The sequence below is a fragment of the Pygoscelis adeliae genome, unplaced genomic scaffold (genome assembly GCF_000699105.1).
Source record: "Pygoscelis adeliae isolate BGI_AS28 unplaced genomic scaffold, ASM69910v1 Scaffold137, whole genome shotgun sequence".
NCBI lineage: Eukaryota > Metazoa > Chordata > Aves > Sphenisciformes > Spheniscidae > Pygoscelis > Pygoscelis adeliae.
The window spans coordinates 766,538-793,821 of NW_008825099.1; the positions used below are offsets into that span (position 1 = coordinate 766,538).

The 27,284-nt window shown below is 38.4% G+C and overlaps 1 protein-coding gene across 1 annotated transcript in view; it reads right to left on the bottom strand.

Moving 5' to 3' along the window:
* The window catches only part of WDPCP (WD repeat containing planar cell polarity effector), a 109,541-nt gene that overhangs the window by 32,173 nt on the left and 50,084 nt on the right, over nucleotides 1-27,284 (bottom strand). Inside the window, exons 12-13 of the mRNA XM_009327104.1 lie at nucleotides 16,501-16,564; nucleotides 10,621-10,723 (exon numbers count right to left, since the gene is read on the bottom strand). Of these exons, the coding sequence (XP_009325379.1) occupies nucleotides 10,621-10,723; nucleotides 16,501-16,564 (167 nt within the window). The remainder of the gene's footprint in view (nucleotides 1-10,620; nucleotides 10,724-16,500; nucleotides 16,565-27,284) is intronic.

Genomic DNA, 27,284 nt, shown 5'->3' on the forward strand with positions numbered 1-27,284 from the left:
CCCTGGAATAGCCTTTGTGTATCATGGTTGTTGTCACACTGACACCTAATTGCAGATATGGACTAGAGTATTACGGCTGATTTCCCAGGGGTGTGTTTTTACCCTATGTTGTAAAAATTCCGTCAAATTATAGAAAATAAGTGAGCTTAGAAAACGGACTTCACCTGACTCTGTGGTTAACCTCTGGGAGGGCAGCGCTGGAAACGTGATACCAGCGGGGAGAAGCTGAGGGCGCAGTGCCGTATTAGCACGACAAGAGCGAGGGGCTGTGGCATGGGACTTGGATGCTGCCGAAAGGATGGGCAGCCCGTCACAGAGAGCTCACACAGTCTTCAAAGGAAAACAAAAGCACTGAAGGCTAAAGTGAGCTGGCCAAAGTCATCCAGTAGGTTGGTGATGGCTGGAAAGGTCTAATTTCATCCAGTCCCTGACCTGCTGTGTTGTTTCTGATCCTGACGAGTGGGCAGCAAAGCTCTCAAACACACAAGGGAGTAAGTTGGGAAAGTGTAGTTGATAATAATATATGAAAACAAGGCATTGACTAAAGCTCATGCTTCCTTCAGGAATTTTTGAGGAAATCAGGAATTTTCCCAGAATGTTTTACTGTTAAAATTCCGTTTATTACAGTGATGAGACCAGAGTGCTGTGGTCCTAATTCTTCCCTTACGTACCTAAGAGGCAACAGCAGTGCAGTCAGTGGGACCATCTGGGCTTATGTTGCAGCAGACTATGCCCACACGGGCTCCGTATCTGCAGCTGTGAGCTAAACATCTCGCCATTTGGTGGCTAAAAGCAAGGGCCTAAGGTAAGCACTTTGTGGCTGTTTTTCTTTGGCCACAATGCATCCCATGTAGTAAAATAAATAATTAATTGTAGCCATATTCTTTCATCTGGTTAATAAAAGTTTGTATTATTTAGGCAGAGGTGTGGCGAAATTTAGCAATGAACTTCAAGTGATGATTCAGGAGAAGTTCAGACCAGGTGCCAAATCCTTCCTTCCATGGGTTACGTGGTGCAGTCAGAGGGTGAGCTCATGTAAGGCTCGTGATGGTTCATGAGCAGCAACGCTTCCAGGTGACATAAGATCAAGTCCTGGGATTATTCTGCAAGGTCTCTGGGATGGTCTCAGAATCTGCTCTTCACCTGGTGCACTTCAGGTGTATTTGGATATCTCCAGGGGGGATTTTCAGCAGTAAGAACATTAGCAAAGGAAATGACTAAATTTAGCAGAGGTATATGAATAACAATAGTATGATGTAGCAGAAGGTAGGTTACATCAATGAAAAAATAAAAGCTAGCAGTTGTTATGAAACAGTGTTACATTTCTGAAAAAACTAGAAGTCGCGCATAGGTGTTTAACGTAATTCTACAGGAAAGAATACTGTCTTCCACATTCCTTTACAATGAAAATTTTTAAACTATCAGTTAAGTGGTTAATCCATGGGATCTAATTTATGTGAGAACAATACCCTGACTTTTTACTGATCTTGTGGTATGCAAGGACTCAAAGCTGTGCTCAGAGCCATTACTGGTGAAGGACAGCAAGAAAGTCCTCGTAACTCCTGCCAGTGGTTCCTTATGAGGAGCCCGGGCTGAGCTCTGAGCACCATCCAGACAGGGCTGGTGGAGTCAGGCATGGCAAGCATCCCCACTGACATCAAACACAGCCTTGCAAACACATTTGAAAGGGATCACTTTAAATATGGGCAAGAGCCGGGGGGAAGCTGTGCCCTCTGAGGACAGAGGAGAAGCAGGGACATGGGTGCTGGGGAGCCCGAGCTCCCAGGGGAGGCCGGTGTTACAGCCAGCCCCTGGGCTGCGAGGGCAGGAGGCAGAAATCAAGCGGCTGTTGCATCTTTGGTTATCATAAAGATGAAGAGGTGGGACCTGCAGTGTACCTGCAGTAAGTAACTAATTATAATGATCACCATACATGCTTATAAGCTATTATTAATGATATCTTTTAATCATATTTTAATATTTTGCCATTTCATAGTATCAATGTTGCAGAGATAACCAATGCTGCCTCACAATCTATTTTTAAGACTGAATTTTACAGTTTGAAATCTAGCATGATTCAGGAATTTTGGTATCTTGAATGCTGTGAAAAATATTATTGAAGGGCAGATATTATTCATACATGAGTTCAGAAGTTGCAGCAGTCTCATGGCACTGAGATTTAAAGTAAAAAGAAGTCTCGGTGCAGACTAACCAACAGGAAGGATATTAGGGAAAAGATATTTCAAATAGCTGAAATGAAATACAGAATTTATGTTGAGGGAAGAAAAAAGTCATTAATTCTGGAGGTACTTACTGCCTTTTATTAGGCACTGTTGATCAGTTTTTCACCAATGCTTTTTCTTAAATGGCCATTTCTTTTCTTCTGGCCAAGTTTGGCACTTTAGAAAGTGCAAGACTGACAACAGTGATGGGTGCAAAGCTTACTCTCAGGCCCCGCTGAGCTCTTCCCTACAACTTTCACCAAAAAAATCCCTACAACTTTCACCAGTGATATCCTGATTAGAATGTCACCAGCCTTGAGACAGGATTTTAACAGGGAACTTGGTTTTGTTAGGCTAAAAGCATTCAACAAGAACTAATATAAGGTCATCAAACACCTTCGCTTTTGTTGCGGGAGTTTTTCAGGGGTGAACTGTCAAGCAGTCTCTTATGCAGGACTCTTTGGAGGAAAACAGCCTCAACTTCTGATTTTGCTGTGGGCAATTCCATGATATTCCCACTTAAGAGCCTGTGGTGTGGCTGGGGAGTGTAGTGAAAGAGGAGGCAATAAATAAATAGGTTTTGTTTGTTTGATCAGAAACCAGATGTGCAAAGATTCTCGTATTTACAAGAGTTGGTCCTTCTGAGCACAGGAATCTACAGCCTTCTCCTGATGTTGACTATACTGTATCCGATCACTACTTCTAAAACTCACCCACATGGGGAACATTTGGTGATAATTCTTCAGCAGGCCATTATAAAAAGACTTAATGTTGAAATATTACAATTGGACGTTAAATTGACACCTCGCGTCAGCCCACCATTATATCTCTTTTCAATTCCTCTGCTGTCATGCCACTGATGTGATGAATTGCAGCCTGTCACATCACGTTACATTACGCAGAACAAACAGGACAAAACACATACCAACTGCCATGCAAATATGTGTTTGCCAACTCTTTTCAGTGCGTAGAAATGCAACCGGCGAATTCCCTATCAGAAAACTAGAGGCTCAAGGATGGCTCTAGGGCGTATGAGACAAACATGCCTCTGACACACCGTGAACATACAGATACGCAGCTCTTAGCCAGCTACAGCCATTATGAAAGCACCTCCTGCTGTGATTATTTCTTGTTCCTTCAGAAAAAAAAGCTGCAGCAGATTCTGTGGCTGCTGATGTCATGAAGCAAAATATAAATACGTAATAATTAATCCAGCACTTGTGTTCAGATTTGGAGCTGTTTTCATGACTGGCCAGATTTTGGCTGTGTATGTGTAAATATAACACCCACTTAGGTACACACACACGTGCAGACTATGAGATGTGTGAATATACATTATGTGGCTTTTAACTGCAGTCTTTTAGCCTACATGTGGGCCTTTTGAAGCTAATGGGAGATTTACCAGGGGCTTTTTCACAGAGCTGTAGGCAAGACTGGAATCCAGCACATATGAATATTATACTATAATGATACAGTGTAAATTATCTAGTTTGACCTACAGTGAATTAGAGGCCATTAAATTTCATCCAGGTATCCTACACTGAGCCAGAAAAACTTGTGTTTGACTAATACATAAATTGTATTTGGCTAAAACCTATTTCCCAGAAAGGTATTCATTTAGTCTCCATGCAAAGACACTTTCCCTGCATCAATTTCTTTGATAGTTTGTTTCAACAGTTATTTTAAGTATGTGTGCTTTTTATTTAAATTGACTTCAGTCTATGGAGTCAGTGCTGAGAAGTCAAATTCCTCCTTAAATTCCTAGCTATAATGTCAATGGATACTTGACTACTGACTTGCTTCTCTTTACTTCAATGCCACGCCATGGGCATCCCTTTGAGATCTTTTACGCTGAACTATTCTTCATCATGTAACATCCTCACCCAAGGAATCTCTGTGAATTATTTTCACTTTTGTAACTTACTTCTTGATATGTTGCTACGGAAAATAAGTTGTTTACTTGGTAATTAGTGTCATCCACTCTCTATTGTCTACATGCATCAACTTTGCTGGAGGTTATACGGATAAGATGGAGATATACTGAAAAGATCTGAGATGAGAGACCTCACATGTCTTGCAATAACCTAATTGTTAGTAGAATAAATACAGATCAGACGCAGAAAAGTCCTTTCAATTTCCAGAATTTGGAAATACTGTAATTTTTTTATTTATAAACCAGTTATTGTATGTGGCTATAGATACAAAAAATTTAACTCCCTAAAGCTGGCTATTCCAGTTACTGATTTTTCTTTTTTTCTACTCAACACATCATTTAAAATGAAGGCAAACAATAGTTAATCTATGACTTCTGATAAGACTTTTTCATATTAAATAGGGCATAATTTTACTGCTGACAAATATTACAAAATATGGGGATCATTAAAATTAAAGTATTAAGGAGAATAATGCCTTCGTTTCAGGCATATAGTGGTGCTTTTTAAATCAGTTTCTGTAGTGGGCAAGAATATGTCACGATAAAGAAGGGAAAAAAATGGAATGCCATGATTATTCTAAAGCTTGACACAAAACTATAAATCTCTTTCAAGTGAAGATACACAGATCTTTGTGTAGACCTCTGCAGCTAAGCAAACCAGCTAGTCTTTGATGTACTTATAATTATTAGGGGCTGAGGATTATGTCTTTAGGCAAAGCTGTCTAGCAGTGGGAAGGTATAGATCAAAACTGACATCATGACACAAGCAAGCGGAGAGGTGAGATGAGGTGGAGCCAAAAATAGTTTGGCATTACTATAGACCTTAAGTAAAACAAATGACTCCACTTCTCAAAAAGAATACAAAGAGGGGAGCAATTAGTGCCTGTAACCTCTCAATAGAATAAAATCCTCACTACTAGTTGGAAAATTAAAAATGCAATTAACAAAAAGCTAAACATCAGAATAAAGAAGAAGATTCAGCAGATCCACTCAGTTCTATGGGAACATATTGTTACACTCCCAATGAGGCAGGTATGCCAGGCCATGAATTCAGAACTACCACTGCAGTAGGCTTCCATGCCATGAGTGCTGGGTGCCACCTGCTCCTCTTGAAACCAAGGGACTCAAGCAGTCTACATCAAGTAGAGCATCCTTCCAAACCAGGCTTTTTGTCATTTTTTTGTAGAGGGCAGGAGTTCTGGTAATGCCAGGCCTACAGATTAGCTTGTTACTTGCTAAAATAGCCCATCCAAAGCCCACTGAAGATGGTGGAAATCTTTTCACTGTGTTTAGTGGGCTCTGCATCAAATGCTCTATGTGGTTTGATACATGCAGGAGAGTGTACACACACGCACAGTTAAATCATTTAAAATTACTATGGATCTTCAAAGACACTCATCTTGTGTGGCACAAAATTTAAAAAGTGCTTGTGGAAACTAATTTCTTGCCATAGGTTAACTGCCAATCATACTTAAAAAAACCATTTTTTATTAAAAATGTTTTTCTGGCTCTCTGGGGAAAAAGTCACATTATTAGAAAAATAAAAGCAAAGGATTTGATTCCAGAGGTTTTGATTGACTTAAACTGAAAATCTAAATAAATAAATAGGAGATCTAACACTTACACTGAAGGGAGCAGAGCTCCAAAACACTGTAGCGTAAACAGGTGTCCCCCGAGTCTTTCTAGACCACAGTTCATCTGTGTCTTGGATAATACCTTTTAAGCATGCCATAAACATGTTACACAGTGAAATAAAATCATGCAGTGAAATAAAAGGCTAAGATAAGATTCTCAGTTAACTTGAAACTTGATAGCAAAAGAAAGATGTGTGTGCCAAGGAAGAGTAGGAAAAGAAGAAGGCTTTGTCATCAGCATCAGAGAGGGTACATGAGGGTAAGGAAGAAGTCTACTGCATGATAGATGAAAGGAGTCATTATGGATCAGAAGAGGAACAAATGTTATCGACTAGGCTAATGCAGGGCCAGAGGAGGTTACAAAAACAGGGGGACAATTCTAGACATGGTCTTGAAATGTGAGCAGGCTCGCCAGGACTGTCAGGAATAGGGGAAGATCTGAGTAAATTACAAGTGACTTGGAGGTAGCAGACTGTATGCAAGAGCAGATGGGTATCTCAGAAACACTGTATGGAATACAAAACAGTATAGCATGTGTCATTATTAATTATCACAAAGAACATGTAAGCCATTCAATACAAAATACTATCACAGAACTAAGAAGAAATGAATAAATTCTCCACTTAAGGTTCAAACTGGTGAGGTTCCTTGCCAGCAAGGTGAAACATTTAGGGCCCCTACATTTTGAATGTCATTTTATGAACAGTGTGGGATATCAGACCTCAGTCTCTGTGAGAACTGATAAGATTTCCTATCTCACTGGCAAACATTATGGAATATTTCCAGAAATGTTTTAAAATTCTATTTTAAGTGGAAAACCTCAAGCGCTTTCATGAGACATTACTGAACCACCAAAATGTTAGTCAGTCCCATCTAGCATTTCAGAACAATGCAATTATCTCAACATCAGTGTTTTTATTAAGATATCTCTGTTAGAAATGTTGCCTAAACATTAGTGTAACTAATATTCTGAATTTAATTCTAAGTAGAAATACAAGGTTTCCCAATTTGCCTTTCAACTATGCAGCAGTTATCTGTCTTGTCACAACATGAATCCCTTTTGGGTGAAAGCTATTGATTTGAAGGTTAAAATTATCTTGCTAGGCCCTAATGTAATTTGTTGGAAGTTGGCCTTGGGAAACTTTCTGAGACTGACTACATATGCTCTTCATTGGATATTCATTGAGCAATGATGTCTGAAAGGCTGAGTTCTTCACCTCCATGATCGTTATTAGTTATGGCATTTCTTAACAGGCTGTGCCATGTCAGTTCTTTGCAACTCAAGTTTTACATTAGCAACCTACAGTTTACAGCACTGAACAGATGCACTCTTCCACCACGGACAATATTGTACCTGGTTACTTGTGTTCCAGGAGCGTACATGTGAGGCTACACCCATAAACAGAATTTATTAGTAAGCCTACAAATATTGTCAATATTGAAGAAAGTCCTCTCTGTTTTAATCAAGTGAAATGAGGCACACAGAATATATTTTAGGCAAGGCTAAATGAGAACTCCCTGACCTCGTTAAGGAACCCGTAGATCTACTACAGAAATAATTCAACAGGAAATCTTTGGCAGAGGAAACCACAAAATCTATGGCCACTGGTTTGCTGATCAAATGGGAGTGGGGAAAGAGGAGACAGCTAATGCGGTCTCTGAGATGTATGGTACCATTACTTCCATCTTCTCATGCCTCAAGATGCATTTTCACAGGCTGTCAAACATAAAATCTTATGAGAATAATTTTCTTTAGAAGATTTTAATCAGTTGAACAAAATATCTGCTTCTGCCAAAACCATAGGAGGTAATAGCAGCAAGCTCACTTGACACTACATCTTGCTCAGCAATATTGTCACAAAACTACTATACTCTGAAGGTCTACAGGTGTTTTTACCACATGCACCCAGACATTCTTAGCTTTGATGGTGGCTTCTTCAAAACAGTGTATAGCAAACCATGATCATGTGAGGAATTGAGAAGAGCTAAAATTCAGAAAATTTTAAAATAATCAATCTATTTCTAGTTTTATCTTGACACAAATCTTGATCTAATATATGTGAAGAATCTACCACTGATTATAGAACTCTGGATGACATCTATAAATTTAAGCTGAAATTATATTGTCGTTCTACATTATTTGTAGGAACTTGAAACTTTTCCAAAACCCTGAGTTTGAAATATATTATGTTTGAAGTGAGCCCTGTACACAGAAATATCTTGACAAATTAAATATATCTGGGGCAAGATGGAGCACTCTTAAGGGCTTGGGAATCAGCCAGGAGCACTGACTCATGTTATTTTCACGTAGTGTTGAGCTGAGTTTTGGGGATGGGCTAGCTCAGGAAACACCATCAGATGTTGATATATGAGAACAGTTCACATTTGTACTATTTAGGACCAAATATTATACTGTAATATATATATGAAATATGCTGTAGAGAGGCCAGGTATTATCTAGGGAGGTGTTCGGTATAACTTGGGATCAATAGCACTGACTGCACCTTGTTGCCTCTGTTTGCTTAGGTTGCTGCCTTCTTGCAGAAGCCTGAAGTGGGTGCTCAAGAAGTTTGGGGGTTGTTCTGGGAAGTGTGACCATTGGTGAACTGAGTGGCTGAAAGCCCCAGAGAGCAAGGACTAGATGAAGAGGACCGCACTTAGGAGGTGGTTAGAGGACAGAGACTTGTCTGAAACTGCATTTTAAAGCTTTTGGCTCTGGCATGAGTTTTTCTCCCCCTCTCAAAATTTTAGATAAATATAGTAATTTACATATAAAGCATTTGTTATCTTTTGTTTTCACTGGGTCCACAAAGTTCATGCCTCATGACACCTTTTTTGCTAACAACAGTTTATGAAATAAAAACATCATCAAGAAAGGACGCTGGAATAAAGTACAATAAAACAAAAAATGTGGCTGAGATTTCATGTGTTTAAGATGAGATCCAATCTGTGAAATGAACTCATGGGAGATTCCTGTTTATTTTCATATAAAATGAACTGGATGCAAATTCATTACTGTTTATAGACTGAATCTCAGTGACAGTTTGTCCCAGGGGCATTGAAAAGCATTTTAAATCATTCTTATAGTTAATTATTCAGCAAATGAGAACACTTTAAAGACTTTATCATATAAAATGACTTTAATAATTTATGTTTATGGGGCATTACAGAGGTAACTGTAGGACTGCTCTGGAGGAGGGGAAGACTGTGTGCCTGCACATTTATAACTGAACTGTAGTAACACGTGTATTACATCTGATATGCAAGTAAGACATTTGTGATTACCTCAGGTTTCTTCCCTATCCCTCTCTTTGTGTATGTGTCTATAATACTATATAAGGCTCTCAGTAAACTTAAAAATAGCCTAACTTCAGAAATCTAGTAATAGCGTTAGTTTGCAAGGAATTAAATGAAGACACAGATTAAGGCTTAAATTTTCTGGATTAAGTGTAAGAGAATAGATAGTGATCAGAGGTAAGTCTTAGGTATCTTAGTTATATTAGGTGCAGAGGACAACTACCTAAGAAGTAAGAGAAGAGAAAGCAAGGGATATGTAACTGTACACTTTAAAGAGTGCCCAGTAACAGATGACCGAAACAAATGTCATTTTTGGCAATTCTAGTGGTGAAAGGGCTTGCCCAAAGGCCCAGCTGCGGTGCAAAAAAATGCTTGAAGTGACTTAAGCTTGAAAATGAAAGACCCCGAAGAAAAGAGTTCAGGACAGGTACTGCTTGATTTCTACTCCACTGCAGAGGGAAGGAGGTGATACTGTATTGCATAGCCTTGAAAGTCATGGATTTATGCAATATATAGAATAGCCACATAAACGCACATACCGCTCTCTGCGTTTCTATATATTTGAATGGCATTTGCTTGTATGCTACGGGTAAACATTGAGATGTACAGTTCTAAAAGAATCCTATGTTACCCAAGGTCTCAAAGGTTTTGTGACTCCTGAGTCTTAATCATATTCTACTTCTTGGCATGGGACAAGGACAAAAGCTCAGTGATTTCCTCTAATATTCAAAGACGCAGTAGAATAAGCAAAACAGCACTACGCATATTTTATACAAACATTTTGTGTTCTTTTTTTCCCCTTTTTCTACTTTCTCTCTGCTGGAGGTCAGCTACCTAGACTTAGACCCCTTCTGCTAGGTTCGTGCTATAGGCCTGAAATCAGAACGGTCTACATATTTGCATGCATCTCTTCATGACAATTCAGAGGAAACACAAGGAGAAAGTGAATGACTTATGAGTTCCCCTGCTGGCAAAGTTGTCTGTGTTTGAGCTATTAGTCTAACCCTGCAATTTTTGCATCGATATTCCTTATGGAACTGCAAGAATCCCACTGCATGCAAAGCTGTTACTTTAATGCCGGGATATGAGCCTGTGTTCACATCAGTAAATGTTTCATCTGAATGCTGCCAAAGCATTCATGATGTGACTCCAGTTATTGGCACAGTGTGCACAACCAAATATTTAGAGGTGAATGAGATTGCCATACCTGGCCTTTAACGCTGGTTTGAACAAAGATTTTCAGATTCAGTCCCTTACCTCTTGCACTCCGTTCAGTTTGTACAGCCTGAGCTTTTCTATATAGCCATAGTATAAATCTTTTTTGCTTCTGACACAATCTTCATGTGGATATTGAAAGGAAAAGCTATGTTATTTTTATAAGCCTCCCTCTTTAGTTATGAATAAAAATACCGTCTCATTTTCAAAGAAAACAATGCAATCGAAACAATAACTCCCCTACAAATATAACATGGTGTTGTACAGGACAAGTATTGATTAAAACAAAAAGGGCTTTTTAAACACCATTAATTCTTACCAATTCTAGTAGTTATTGATTCTGCATCAATGTCATTAGCCTTTTTCTTTGCCACTTCAGCTAGTGCCAATTCACCCTTATCTAGTGCAAGGTAATGGATGTCCTTTGGAAATAAAAGAGAGAAAAAAAAGATTAATCTAAAATGAATCTCATAGGAGTAACAAAAGGGATTTTGAAAGAAAGAGGTTCTTTTATTATTTAGATCACAAACACAGATGGAACTGATGAACCTACCACTACATTTTAATTCTCTCCCAATGCAAATTTATTATCTTACTTGTGCTGTTGAATACAGCAATGAATAAAACACTGACCAATCATGCACTGATAAAAGTGAAGCTATTGACTCAGCATATGAAAGAAACCAATCTGTCTGCTTTTAAGGTAACTTCTGTTGGTGCAACATGAATTAAGAGAGGGTTGACAGGAGGTGGCTCTGTGTAACCCAGATCTGAAGTACTGGAACTCTTCTGACTGACAGTCCCTATTTGAAGTGTGTTAAGTTTTCCACCTAGTACATGAGTTTTGGGGTAAAGCTCTTTTGGGACTAATTTTTGTTTGGAGGTTGTCATGTTACACTTACCGTTCTTTGAGTAAGGTGATGGTGGTCCTCTTTGTGCTGATATTGGAGGTAATAAGAGCAACAACGGTTGCTCAATGGTTTTAACACCCACACAGGTGACATGATTCCCGAGTCACTCTTGGACCTCAAGGGGCTTTCCAAAAATGTTGTTGTCTAGCATGAATAGTTGCCAATACTCTGGATCTAGTCCTTAATCTAGGGTTAAAAATCAGAGGGCTGCAGCAGGGGCATATCATTACATGCTGAATTGCAAGGGGTTTTATTGTGTGTTAACCTTGGAGGTGAAAACCACCTGTACTACATACAGCACAATTTGTGGGAGAATATATTCTCGCTGACAAATTACAGTCTCACTGCCCTTGGGTTTGGCCCTTGAAGTAAAGTTCCATCCTTGACCATTAATAAAGACACAATTAACCCCCTTCTCCTTTGGCGTCATGGCCACAGGCTGCTCTGTGCATGAACTGAGACATATGAAGTGAAGGAAACCCAAGAACAGTTGGCAAAGTTCTTTCTCCCCACTTCTTTGCTGAGGGTGCCATTTGGTATCCAAAGATTTAAGTCATTCTTGGCCATTGTTCTGCAATCTATCTGCATGCAGGAATTTAAAGGGAAAAGGAGTATTTGCTGGAAATATTGACCTCTGCACACCATAAAAGCAACTATATTCTCACTAATGCAGAAGATTTCAGGTGCAACTGTCCTTCTCAGTGTGAGTTCACTGCCACCTTCATCAATATGACAGAAACTCTTACAGGAAAAAGTGACCTTACTCTAGAAAGAGAAGCTAGATGAAAAAAGTGAGAGTAATAGTGCTGGGAGAAAAAGACTCTGCTTTTATTATCCCCTCATTTAATAATAATAATTAAAAAAAAATAAGCAAACTGAGAATGTTAGGGAAACTGAGACTGATTACGCAGGAAAACCTGGTACTGACTTGCAGGATCCCAACAGTCTGCAGGAGATGGCAACATTTTCTAATTACAAACACAGGTGTGACTTAAAAAATGTGCAAGTGTCTTGGAGCAAAGTAATGAGTTACGAACTTGTTGCGAACTCTGTACTTCCTCCCTTTGTAGGTCTAACAGGTTGTCAGGAGAAAAGGGCCTGAGTAGCAAGGTATGATTTCTATGAAGATTAAACAGTAGATATTGTCAGCTTATTTAGATAACAATAGAAAACCTAAGGGCTCTTGAACAAGTCTGAACTTACAAAGATTTGAATTATAGGCAGATTGTGTTCACTAATTTAAAATACATTCTGACTATGCTTAATGTCTGTCTTTTTGTAGTTTGAACTAAGAGGTGTATTGTACACTTCAATGCAATTTTAAATAATAATCTTGGGGAGGGGATGGAAACAACAGCAGAAAATGACAAAGTTTTTTCAGTTAAGAGGTTGTGCATGCTGTGTGTATCAAAACATCTGTTACTTTCAGACCTTGTTTTTGCCCATGTTTTCTGTTTTGAGTAAAGAAATGTAAAGATGCTACATATCCATCACTAACTAACAGGGGCCTTGTAAGAAATAAAGATATAGCAGTAGGCTGGTAAGTGGTTTTCTTTGTGGTTCCTCAAGTCAAAAAAAGTAGCTCGTTTCTATCTCTAAACAAGCTTTAGAAAGAAAAGATTACAGATATAAAACCTCCTAATTAGACAATTTCAGATCAAGTTTAGTTGTTCCTCATTAAAATAAGCCAGCAAAATCGGATTTTTCTAAACATTTATAACTCTCTGAGTAGAATAAAACTAGAAAACAAATAAAAGAGAAAGAAGAAACACTGGATTACAGGGTGCCTTAAAGAATGACAGAAAAAAAGAAAGAATTAAATCAGCAGAATATTCATTACAGATTTCTTCACACAATTATTTAAGAATTTGTCAGTCCAAAGATCACGTCCCTCTCAAAAAAAATGGTGACAATAAAAACAATTTCCAGCTGCTTATCAGGAGTTTGCTGAAAGGGCTGTATTTTATCATTTAACAGTTTGATTAGTTTTTGGACTACTTCCTTTTTACCCTCATCTTTGTGACTCACTGAGCTGGCCCTTGGTGAGCAGAAGTCATTTGAAACACTGATGTGCATTTGTCTATAGGATATTTCTGGGCAAAATTCCAACGTTTCTTCGAAACATGCACTTTCCTCATCAGTGTATCACCTAAGATCTGACAGTTTTATTAAAGTGTCTTTTCCTTGCATTTTTTGCTACCTTTGGTACGTGGGATGGCCTTTTGAATTTTCAGCAGCTGAGAGCTGGAGCATACTACAAAAGGATTTCAAGCTAACAACCCTTCTATTGCTTGATCTTTTCTGTCACAGATTGGATCAGTCACTATCCAATAAATGTAGCTGTTGTTCATGATATTATGTCCTTCTCAGTTTTATTTTTTTATTGAACTTTGTAGGAGATGATAATAATTGATGGACATAGATGTGACGTGAGGGTAAAGCTTATGGAGAGACACAGCAGTGTATGTGTGTCTTGTTATGGCATCATACTAGTGACGCTATAGCTACAGCACTAACTTTTAAGCCTTTTTTTTTCATTTCTATGAAAGAAATTAGCCCTCAGATAGCATTCTCTCAAACTTCTTTGCAATCTCAAAACAAATAACAGGAATGCTGCAGAGCCCTGTTTGGTGAAAGAGATGCTCAGGATAAATTCTCCAAGACATAGGACATTTCCTTAGAAGTCTCAGAAGATGGGTATTCAACGTTTGGATCCTCCTCGGCCTCTGTTATATCTGCTCCTCTCTATCCTTTCCTTTTTTGTTCCTTCTCTGTTCCCCTTTAATAAATAGCTTCTTTCTTTCTCATTTCGCTTATGTCATCAGATAGATATCTTTCTTTAGTCTACTATTTCTTCTTGAAATCCCATTAAATTAACTGGGAATAAGGTGGTGTGACACCTAGAGCCATCTGAGGTTTTATAAATGGATTTGATTGATCTGTAAAACAACAGTACAAATAATTGACCTATATATTAGTTATTCGTACTGCACATAATTATAAATGCTTTAAATATAGGTAAAGTCAAGTTGTATGTTATTAATTGCATTTTGACCTATATAAACAATATATACAAATTATTCAGCATTAAGCAGAAGTGAAGGATGCACAAACCTTGCTTAGCAATAGCATCATTATACTAATACCTAGAAGGACTATAAGCTCTCAGGGAACAGGTTGTCTAATTTTCACACAGTATTTAGCGCAATGAAGCCCAATTCCCTAGAAATTACCGTGGCACAAATAAATACTTTTTATGACCTATGCACCTTTAAACTTCTTGAGTCCTGTACTTAGTAGTCTTGCAGCAGTGCTATTGTTAGCTTATTGTAAAGTTTGTTCATTAGTACCTTACTTAGGAGATGAATTAGCAAAAGGACATTTCCCCAGAAGAAGCAGCGAGTTAACAGAAGATTCGAAGAGGCAGGTGTGTGTGTTGCTTGTTGCATAATTTAGGGGAAACTATGAGGACTCTCAAAGGTAATGCAAGCAGAACGAGGACAATATAGAACTGGTTTTGATCTCACAGTACTGTAAGCCAGAAGAAACTATGTGGAAATATATTTATGTTTAAGAGCATTGGTGAGATGGGAAATGGAGAGTAGGTGTTGAGAGAAGAAAGGGAAAACAAAGATGAGTAGGAAAGGATGGAGCTAATTTCTCTGTGAACATTGAAACTCCTCTTGAAGGAAGTTGGAGAACCTTTTTGTTGAGAGGATAATGTGTTACCACTTGTGGAGCCAGGTACTGACAGTCCCTCCCTCTTGTTAGCAGCTTTGCACCCACCTCTTGACCCAACACTGGTGTTCCCCACCCTGGGACAGAGGTGCTCCCCCAGTCCTGCTGTCAGCGGAGGGAAGGAAAGAGAAAAAGGTCATGTAGGAAATGCTCTCAGCCATATGAGAGAGGGCACTTGAAATGACAGGCCAAATGCTGGGTCATTTGTTCTACCAGAATGGCTGAAATTACTCAGGGAATTTATCTGTATGGTGGGAGAGCCCCTGACAAAAAGCTGTAACCTGCCGCAGACATGTTACAGTCTGAATCTTGTATGTGGCTGCAGCAGTGCTTAGCTTGATTAGGTATAAAATTTGTATTGAAGAAGTTACATTCAATAAAAAAAGAAAAGGAAAAAGATGAGCTAAAAAGAGGAAAAGTCAAGGAAAGTAAACATAAAACATGTAATGAATTTCCTAAAAGTCTGACGTTTCCATTACATTCTTTTGATGCATACTTAGAAAAGTTTATCGCAGTATTCACATCTTTCTAATTAGATTGAACAAGCCAGATGATTAGAGCCGTGAAAAAAACATCAAAAGGTTCACACAACTTTTTATATAATTAGAAGGGAATTTTCATAACCCATAAAAGCAGGATTTAATTGTGTAATTTAACATACAATTTAAATATCAAGATCAAACTAGCAGGGCAAGTGACTTAATGGGATAAATGATATTAACATCTAGTGTCAAAGCTTAATTTAAACAACAGAATGTCTTCATTATGCAAAAGAGTCAAGCAAACGAATCGTTCAAAGGGCCTTTTTTTCAACAAGCCCCTTTTCTATTGTTTCTTTGAAAACAATGAAATCAGCTGTGGAGCAGCAACATGCTGAGAGACTAGGAAAGCATGATTGGCTTTGTCCATCTGACCTCACTGTGACATTGTGGTGCAAGATCTTATAAAACAAGAGCCTCCTGCAGAGCTCACACAGAAGACCTTTTAAGAGCTGGTTAATTTTACTTTTGTAGCTAATTAAATGGGAGGGGGCAGAGAGTGCATGAAATGTAAAAACCCTTGGGTTGATGCTGCTGAGCTTTGTTGTTTTAAAAGTACCTGTAGAAGCGTTCATAATTTGTCACTTTTCACAAAACCCTAAGAGACAAACTAAGAGCATTCAGGATCCCCAGGATATGGCCAGCTCTTGTATCCAGGACTCAGCAGTTGCACTTCTTAAAGGAACGGATTAGAAACGTATAAGCTTATTAGAGTGAAAGATGCCATTCACCCACATCAGGACAGATGAGGAAGGGGAAAGTTCAAAAACATATACATTAATTCCTGGAAAATAAAGAATAACCTTTAGGCCATGCTAGGGAAAATGTCAATGACTCTAAAGATACTCAATTCCTATTGACGAGTTTCATGATGGCAAAGGGCAAACCAGGTAGAATAGTTCTGTCTTCAGTATGTGTCTAAGATTGCAAATGACATGGATCCATTTTAATGTGCACAAAAGCTGACAACTAATATCCTGACAACAGCCTCTGTCCCCAGAAATGACTCACCATAAACAGGTCCCGAGCACCTATGTCAACAGCTAGCAAAAATGCTTTTTCAAATCTCTGATACCTGCAAGAAAAAGGAAACATGTCACTTGCTGAGGATAATTTAAGAGCTGCATCAAATTTTGTTAATGGGCAGATGAAGTCCTTCAACTCTCATCAAAAGTGATGCCAAAGCTTTACTGGGGAAACTTGATACGCTCATACTCAGATTACAGAACTATGAGGTAGGACAGTGACTAACCCTTAACCTTCTTCATCATTTAAAACCTTCAGCAAGTGTTATGTTCAGTGTTGACTCCCATCAGATCTAGTTGAATCTGAAGGGAGCTGAAGGTACTGTAGATCCTAACAAATTGATCCTTTGAAAGATACCAGCCACAACATAGATAAATGCCAGTCCCAATAACATTGGTAGGAACCTCAAAATCCCCTACAGAAAAGATTAATCCCAAATCTCACAAGACTTCAGAGGTCTTTGTAGAAGTTTGCATTGAGTTTCGTCCTCACAGACCCCTCAACACAGCTCTCTGAAGATGATAATCCAGTCGAGTCATGCTAAACAGCCATGAAGCCCCTGGGACTGAAAAAGGTAGGGGGTGACACTGCTTTGCCTCCTAACTCCCTAAGACCAGTATTAGCACAGACTCCTGAGAGTTTTCTGAAGATCCTATTGTGAAGAAGATTGTGTCAATGAGGTAAAACAAGGGAAAATAGCGTAAAATTCACAAGCAAAAATTATCTCTAAATGTGGTCTAGAAGGCACCACTTGAGTATCACCTAGAGATGCAGTGGAGTAGGAAGGGAGCAGTGTGGATGTGGAACTTCACTTTTACCATTAACCTAGAAGGGCTGTATCATGGCATATTGAGACCATTACTTTGGTGGGTTGAGGGCTTGCTGAACAACAGCTCCTTCCATTTGTAATGACACAGACTGCCACCTTCTTCCTACCCAGAGATCATACACCATCTCCTGGAAATTACAGAAAATACCTACATGGGATGGAGATACTGTGGAAGGCTGTATATATCCTCTTGTTTGCAATCCCTGAGAACTCCACAGAAGCGGGAAGAAACAAGCTATCCATCAGAAGCTTTCTGAGAATATATACAACATTGCACTGGCAAATGCTAATCACAACGGGAAATTCTGCATTGGGCTAATGCCTCTCCTATACTAGATGTAGATAATCACTATGTGACAATCACTGTACTGTGAGAAAGTGATTATTTTTGTACACATTTTCTTCTACTGCACGTTTTAAACTGTTTAAAAATACCTACAAAAATAGGTTTGGTGATTATTTTTAGATATGCAAAACAACAAAACACCCCAACTTTATTTCAGTTGTGAAGTAAAAGATTGATTCTCTATAGAATGATGTCTATATTTTTCCCATTACTGGTAAGTTTCCCCATTTTCACCTGTTAACAATTTCAACAATAGATCACTTGTAGATGCTTGAAGTTTGTGAAGGAGATGACTTCTTTGCCCCAGCGGGGAAAAAGCAGCATTGTGATTTCTCACTGTTAGAAAGGTGTAGTTTGTGCTTGCCCAATGAATATTGTCTGACAGCATCATATGGATGCCAGTATTTATACAGTTCTGTACCTTGAGGGTATCTTAGGAAATGCTGTATCTCTTCTTCAGGCCAGTGTGAGTGCAGGGGAAACATGGGAATCCTTCCTCTTGGTGGGTGAAGGAGTCCCATATGATGTACCATACCGGGATTCCTGTTTCTGCCCAAAGCCTACGTGGTTTTCTGCCTCCCTCTTGCTACAGCTTTATTGCTCTCTTCTTTTCTACCGCACACTCGGAATGATTCAGCAGATTGCGAGCTAGAGCCAGCAAGGACTTTTCCTCAAGGAATAACATTCGTGACAAGAAGGCATAATACGTTAGCTTAAGTAGAAAAGGAAATGCACTCTCCAGGTGAGGTTCCTAAGAGCTGGAGTGGGGAGTCCTTTCCTCCCTAAAGCTAATCTCCCTGTTGTGTCTTCCAAGCACTAATTTGCAGCCCTCCTCACAGAACCTGTTTAAAGGAGGGGAAGAGATGAATTAAGGTTAACCTCTTGATCACTGGGGAACAGGCAGTGCACCACCGTTTTATCATGCACATCTATGTATCTGAAGCTTTTCAACATGATTTCTACGAAGGATTTTCCATTAAAATACATTGTGTTGTAATGCTGCTTCTGAAGCTATGCTTTAATTAAGACAAATAAGTACATGTTAAAATATGTGTATCCTGAATAGCTATCATGTATGCCTTTTTCTGGCACATTTTTCTTTTCAATTATGGATTAAATATACATTCTTAGTACTTAGAGGGGAAATTGGAAACCGAACAGAAACCGGCTCTACAACTAGCTAAAAAGAATGTCTGCATCATTATTTTGTTTTTCCAAAGTTATAACTATACAGACTATTTGAATGACATTTGCTTTAGCCAAGGCAAAAATGTCTGCAACCAAAAAATGCGTAACTTTTTTGTTTGATTGACCTGGAGAACGGAATCATGGCCTTAAAGCTGTCATTTCTTTGCCGTTTCACAAAGATTTCAATTTTTTTTTCCTTTAATCAACATACATACTTCAGTCTCATTATGGCCCCTATTCATAAAACTGTGAACTTAGTTCATTATTTTCAGATCTGTACTGAGGGGAAAAAAGGGGAAAAAAAAGGCTATCCAAGAAATGCTCTTCACAAAACAAAAGAGCTGGAAATAACAATCACAGATACCTCATAAATTATTATAAATGGAAGTGCTTTAAAATAACTTGGGGGTTTCAAACAAGAGTGACAAGTTTGCATTACTTAGACAAACAGTATTAACTCAGTCAAGAATGTCCAGGTTTTTTTAAACTAGCTTTACTAGAAGATACTTGTTATTTTGAGTCTCTTTGGCACAGAAGTTGCGTTGGTTTTATTCTACAGGAACAATTAGGGAGAGTCCTGTACAGCATGAGACCAACCTCAAAATAATGTCTGTTTTATAAGCATGTTTTGTCATGGGAAGACCTCTTGCTACTGCTAGCAGACTTCACTTATAGTTTATCAGCTCCTCAAACAAACAAACAAAAAAAACACCAAGCAAAACACCCTCCCTTTTGTTCTTGTGCTACAATTACAAGGTACAATATTTGCTTTCTAAAATGGCATCTACAAGGTACTGGTCTTGAAGTGAATGTCTTCCTGCTCCTCCCTCCACCTTGTTACTTATTGCTTGCTTCACAATAACCCCAGCAATCAAGACTTATATGTCTCTTGAAAAAGAGAGATAAGGAAATCTGCCTGTAAACCATGAAGTTCAGCCACTTGTTTGGTCAAAGTGACAGCCAACAGAAATATGACCTTCAAGATTAAAACTCTCAAACTGCGATTAACTATATAGGACAGATAGGAAAACATTTCCCTGCAAGCTGTTTAGCACATACAAAATTAAGTTCAAATTCTCAAATAATAAAATAATACTGTTATTATATGCACTTATGCAACCTTTCTACATATCCTACAAAAATTTTAAAAGATGGCTATTAGTATGTCTGTTGTACGGACAAGGAAACAAAGTGGAAATGTGAGTGATATGACAAGGGTCATGTGGGTCAAAAATGGTTGAGGTAGAGAAGAATCCAGACCTGCTTTTCATGGTGGAGTGGCAGACCTGCTGCCTGCTTCTTTTTTGAGAGTGTGACTTAACTGAAAAGACGCCAGGAAAGCATTTTATTTTTAAATAAAATATATCAGAAATTAAAAAAAATATAATTTAAACTATTCGCTTCAGAGAGGCCATTGTTGGTTTTCACCAGCATAAATAAAAAGAGAATCAAATGCCCAGGGTTTCCTCCTGCTGGATGTTCAGAAATAAGGTGATTTTAAACACTATAGATTAAAACCATGTGCACGGATTGGGGCCTGGGGAGAAGGGAAAAGAATTGTCCTCAGTTTTTATGAGAGGTTCTACAAATATATAAAAAGGCAGAATTTTGTCATCTTTATTCCACACCTAAATTGAATGTGGTCACTTAAAGATAGAGATACATTTTTCAGGCTGAAAATGGTCAACTTAAAAATATTTGTAACATTTATGCGTAATATTAAAACATCTCATAAAAAGTCCAGGAACTAGAAAAAAAAAATCACGTGGAGGGAGGAGGAAGGGAAGAGAAAGCTCATGCAAGCAAGAGAGAAATATAGTGCAGAAAAGATGGAAACATTTCTTTAGGGACTAGTTACAACCAACAAGCCTTCTTAGACATGCCCATCGACCATGTAAGCATATTCCTTGTGCTGGGCTGATAAAGGAGGGCTGCAGCAGTTTTTTTCCTTGTCTTCAATAAGGGTACACAACATTTAGAAAATAATCTGCAGTGGAAGAGCTGTGGCACAAGTAATATTTATAAGGCAATCCTTTTTAATGGAAAAAATTTCAGAGTCCTCATCTCACAGTCCAATCAAGGGTGATATGCATTCAAAAAGTGAATATTAAATATGCACTGAGCAAACAGAACAGGAAAAAATGAATATTGAAATAATTTACATGTAATCAAACTACACTGAAATTAAGTTTTAATTGTTCAGTATTCTGTGATGCATATGCAGATTTTAAAGTATTCAGAATATCAATCAAGTGTTTACTTACATCAAGCAATTGTATTTAAGCATACAAAACAGATGATGAAAATATGTTCAATCAGCTACAGCTCCAAACATTTACTGCAGGGTTTACATGATCACTTTTAATTCAGTTATTTCATTTAATATTTCAATTTAATAGCTCATTCTTTCATTCAATTTCTAGGCATCTTGCCCATTTCTTAAACACAATAATAATAATTATTCATAAAAGAAGCTGTTTCCCATAAGTTCTCATATCAGCAATTTTTGGAACAGAAATGGTTTTCATGCCTTTTTTTCCTCAAAAACTGTTGTTATTATCTGAAATATTTTCCTTTTAAATTAGACAATATTAAAATAAAGAACGACATCTGTAAAATGACTCTGCACCCCGTTTCAATGGAATTCTGAGCCAGAATAATTAGAGATTATCAGGTTGAAGAATGTAAGAAGTGTGTGGCTAGGTTGCTAAGTGGTTGATTTAAATGGGGACAGATTGGTTTTCAACCAACTGTTGAACATAACACCACTGATTTAGACATGTAGCTGTATTTCAGAATACATCTTCAGAGCCCATTTAAAAAACCTCGGTCCAGGGCTTAAGGTCTTCTATATTTCACATGAAAAATATTGATGTGTAATGAAGTCAGGTAGAGATGGTGTAACTTCAGTGCACCCTTAAAATGACAACCCTGAAATTCTATTGACCTTCAAAGAAGTATTTTAAAGTAAAATTTCAGTAAATTCTGAAGACTTAGATGGCTATGTAACCTTTAATATATAAAATATAGTATTAGTCAAAGACTTATATCCTGCATTTTATAGCAAATGCTGAAATACTGGTGCTTTACTTAGAGTTACTGAAGAGAAATAAATACATCAAGATCTTACATTTCATTAAAAAAATCAAAACACTTCAAACAAAAGTCAACCAAAACTGATACCATTTTACCCTAATGAGTTCAGTAGGACACCCTATTTTAAATAGTTGCAGAGAAAATCAGACCACTGAATACATCCCGAAGACCAGGAACTCTCCAAAGAACCTATCTTTCCCTCTCTCACCAAACTGTAAGTTTGTGTTTCAGAATCTCATGATTCAGATTACGTTTGGATAATGAACTGCCTGGAAAATAGACTATCCCTGATACTACTGATCTCCTTTGGCAAAAATCAATTAATTGCTGGGTATTAGTTTAATGCAGCTAGACTATTTCAACACCAATGTATGTGCAAAGGCATACCAAAAGTTTCACGTATCACAATCAGAAATTTAAACCATAGCTGCTGTTTTTTAAAAGAAAATATTCTGTGAGCAGCAAAGAGTTGATTAGTTTCCTATGCTTCCCCTGACACAGGCCTCAGCACAGTAACTCCACCTATTCCCTATGTGTCCTGCCAAAATACACTCCAGACAACATACTGTCCTTCTCCCAGCAGGGTATACTCAGCTCCCTTCCAACAATGGTTTGAGCAAGAGGCAACGCAGACTGTGTTTGGTGTTAAGCAGTGCCTGTCTCGATTGGCAGAACTTATATCTGCTGAACTTTCGCTGTAGCTTTTTAGGATGGAGATAACTTCCTGCATCCTATTTAACCCTAACTGTTTGCTGATTTTCACAAAACTGGCAGTCATTTGCTTATTTCTGAGACTTCTACCCTCTGTAAAGTTGGTTGAGATTCATCAATGATTCTCTAAGTTAGTAGGGAACTGACGGAAGAATCAATGGATGCATTGGTAAGTTACGACCTCTGAGATGCCAGTGGTATTATTTTGCCAACCTCATGCTATTATGCTACTAGTTTTTTAGATTATGAACTCTTTTGAACAGGACACACAAACCTCTGAGGGGGGGGTCTACTACCTTGTTGCCTTCTGAGATACTCTCGTACTGATGAAGAGAAAGTGCTGCAGAGCACACCAAAGGCTAATGGAGAAACAGCCACCGGGTCCATATGTATGTGAGTCAAGGGGATAACCTTCTAAATTGTATTTTAGATGCAGAAGCTCTAAAGGTTGTCCAGGTATAATCTATACATCCCTTCAGGCCCAAATTTAGCAACACATTAATGTATGGGTTTATGACCTGTAATTTTCTATGGGCCCTAAATATGGGCATGTTACGTGAAGTGCTGGATTTGGGGCCTGAGTGACTTGTTTAAAAAGAAATCCCTTATGGAACCTTTCAAAGGTCATACACAAATAGGTCTCAAGTAGAAGTTAGTGAGTAACCATGAGAAAATTTGAAATGAGCACAAATATCTCAAGCCACCCAAAATCTCTGTTACTTGAACTATACTGTCAAATTACGTATCTCTGAACTAAAAGAAGTCCACCTGTAACTTTATAGATTGTTGGGCGTAGAACCGAATGCCCTTCACATCAAAGGGTACTCTCTGGTATGAAGCAAGAAAACAAACAAACCAAATTAAAAAAATAGGAGGAAAGAGAAAGCTAATAAGGGGAGCCAGACAGTATGACTCCCTGGCCAGAGAAAGCCCTTGAGGGCTGTAACTGGCTGTGAATCTTGAAGTAAAGCTTTGAACCCGAAAAAAAAAAAAGAATCTTACCATGTGATTCCTATCTTTTACGATGATATTCTGCTCTAGGAAACCTGAATGTATTCTTTTGTGAAATAGTTCAGATGACTCTATGTTAAACATACATACTTCTTCTCAGAATAGACTTTCTATGTTCAAAGAAAAGCTGGCCAGGCATTTTTTGAGTCAGACTTTCAAGTGAACCAAGTTGATTTTTGAATGAAGTAGTTTAGTAAGAAGGCATCATTTAAACTTTTAAAATACGTATTTAGTAAGAAATAGTCTAGATGTATGAAATATTCTAGAAAAAGTAGTAGTTTTAGCTATAAAAAAGCTACATCATTTATTTGTTGACCTTTGCTCAACTAACTATGAAATAGCGCTAGTTTAAAACTATAGAGCTGTCTTATGTCTAAACCAAAGAAGTATTAGTTAACAGATCCTGATTCTATGAACATTTATGTCACACATTTCCCATGTGATGTTGGTCAATCGGGGTTAGTCACTGAACAGTATGACTGTTGGGAGCAACAGCAGCATTTTCCTACTGTGCAGCATAATTCTTTCATGTCTGTCAAGTGCTCTGAGATTTTCAATAGTAGGTGCTATAAAAGTCTCGGGGACAGCAATTTATTACTATTATAAATTATTATTATATAAATTGAAACTATGATGGTTTATTTCTTTTTAAACTAGATTCAGTCTTTTCTCTTCTTGTAATATGTACTTCCTTTGAATTTCCCATACTGTATTTCCTTTTTCATACTCATTTTTCCTCAAGAGAATATATTTTGTTGCCATAGCAATATTTCCCTGTCTTGCAATTTTATCATAGTTGCTTTCCTTCAGGTTTCTCTAAGCTGCAACTAACACCCACCCAGCCAACACAGCCTCCCCCCACCCCCAAACCCCTCCGTTCCCCCAACCTCTTATTACTTAGTAACTTCTCAACAGTCTATCTTTATCTTTAAATACAGGCACACTCCAACATACTCTTCCAAAGTACTCTGGGCTAAAAACAGATGTTAATTAAAAATGCTGATAAGAGTCAGTGACACCTGTTGTTTCACATTTATTTTACTCAACCCTGTCTGTTAAATCCTAGCCTTTATTGCATTAATTCGCTTCTGCTTTTCTTCTTTTCCAGCTTTATCCCTCTCACTCTGGTGATCATGTAAACTTAACAGTATGTCTTGAAAGCTGGATTTTATTGAGCAAACATATCAGCATGTCTACACACTAAAGACAGCTCTATAACAGAGGCCCAGTATCATCGCTATGGTTAAGGATGAGTTGCTGCCTCTACAATAAATCCCTATTGTATATGTGTGATATCTCTGCAATTTCAAACTGCAGCAGATGGAAATTTGGTATTAAAGTTAAGATGAACAGGCCCTTTTCCTCCTTGACTTTCCATGAGGTACAGGGCCAATTCTCCCTCATGCCTGACATTGGATAAGATGTGTTTTTTTAGTGCTAAGACTTCTCAGAGAAAATATATTAACTCAATATTTTCTAAAGCTGGCTGCCTAAAGATAAATATATAATTACAAAGTCATGGTGCAGGGCCAAATTTTGAATCACTTGTTGAGTCCATTACAGTATATTTACTTTTTCTATCTAGGTTTGTCAATAGCCAATATTATTTCATTATAATAAAATAATGCAGTGGTAATGCTCATAAAACTCCCACACATAAGAACTCCATTACAGCAAATACAGTCACAGGAGAGCCAGACAAGAAATTCTCTAGAGCTTTGATCGTACGAATTTTGGCACATTTTTGAGGGAGCAAATGGAAAACTAATGAGTATTTTATGCTTTTTCTGCACAGCATCATGTACAAGAACATAAAATGTAAGAACGACCATTTGCTCAGACTGAAGGTACATCTAACCTAATACCTTGCCAACAGCTAGGCGTCTAGGAAAGAATGCAAGAACAGGGCAAGCAGATGGTGATACTTCCCTAAGTAGTCTCCCAGTCTCCAACAATTTGTGGCTCAGGGATTTGCTGAGCCAGGGGTGGTTGCTATGTTGGTATTCCTCAGTGAATTTATCTTCCCTGAACCTTGCCTTTCAACTCATATACAATTTTATCATCCACAACATCCTGTGGTAAGGAGCTTCATATTTTAATTATATGTTATGTGAAGAATCACTATATTTTGAAACTGCCACATGTTAGCTTCACTTGATGACCCCTAGTTTTTGTATTAGAAGAAGCAGTGAGCAGTCATTTACTGTGCTCTTTCTCCCTAACACTCATAATTTAATAGATCTCTATCTCAGCTGCCTCCTCTATAGGTTGAGGAGTTCTAGTCTATTTAGTCGTTCCTTTCACTAAAGCTGTTTCATGCCTTTAATCATCCTGGCTGCCCTTCCTAAAGCTTTTTGAGTTCTACTATATCCTTTTACAGATTATGGGACTCCAAAACTATACATAAAATTCAGGTGAACTGAAGTTCACTGTTTTGTTGTCTATTCCTTTTCTAAGAATTCCTGGCATCCAATTTGCTTTTTGTACTTGTGCTGAGCACTGAACTGACTATTTTATAGCTGTAGAGTTATAAGACCAAATTCGTCTTCCAGAATAATGGTGAGCTCAGACTCCATCATTTTATACATGAAGTTAGAAGTCACCCCCGCCGTGTGCTTCACTTTGAATTTATTTACATTGAACCTTATCTTCAATTTTGACACTATGTCACTGAGTCCTGTGAAGCCCTTTTGCTGTTCTTTGCAGCAGGTCCTATCTTTAGTCTTAATAATTTAGTATCATTAGCAAATGCTGGCACCTCACTATTTGCTCCTTTGCCAGGCTACTTATGAGTATAGATCTGCTATACTTATAATTTCCATTGGTGACCTCCATTGACAACTTACTCCATTTACTCTTACTGTTTCTTACCTTTTAATGAATTACTTATCTATGAAAGGGGAGCTTTCCTCTTATCCTGTGGCAGCTTAGTTTCTTTAAGACATTTTGGTGGGAGACCTTCCAAAAAGGTCTTCAATGGTCAAACTTTCATCAGTAGCAGCTGGATATCCATTACTGACATGACTGCTGACATCAAAGAATTCAGAGTTTTGAGACATGACTTGCCTTTACAGAAAGTCCTGTCCTTTAGGAAGGACAGGCAGGGGAGACGAGGAGGGGGTGTCGCCCTCTATGTCAAGGATCAGCTGGAGTGCATGGAGCTCTGCCTGGGGATGGATGAGGAGCCAACCGAAAGCTTATGGGTCAGAATTAAAGGGAAGGCAGGGACAGGTGACATTACGGTGGGGGTCTGCTACAGGCCACCTGACCAGGAAGACCGAGTGGATGAGGCCCTCTATAGACAGATAGGAGCAGCCTCACGCTCACAAGCCCTGGCCCTAATGGGGGACTTCAACCATCCTGACATCTGTTGGAGGGACAACACGGCAGGATGTAAGCAATCCGGGAGGTTCCTGGAATGCGTCGATGATAACTTCCTTCTCCAAGTGGTAGAGGAGCCAACGAGGAGTGGTGCTATGCTGGACCATGTTCTCACCAACAAGGAGGGGCTGGTGGGGAATGTGAAGCTCAAGGGCAGCCTGGGCTGCAGTGACCACAAAATGGTGGAGTTCAAGATCCTTAGGGCAC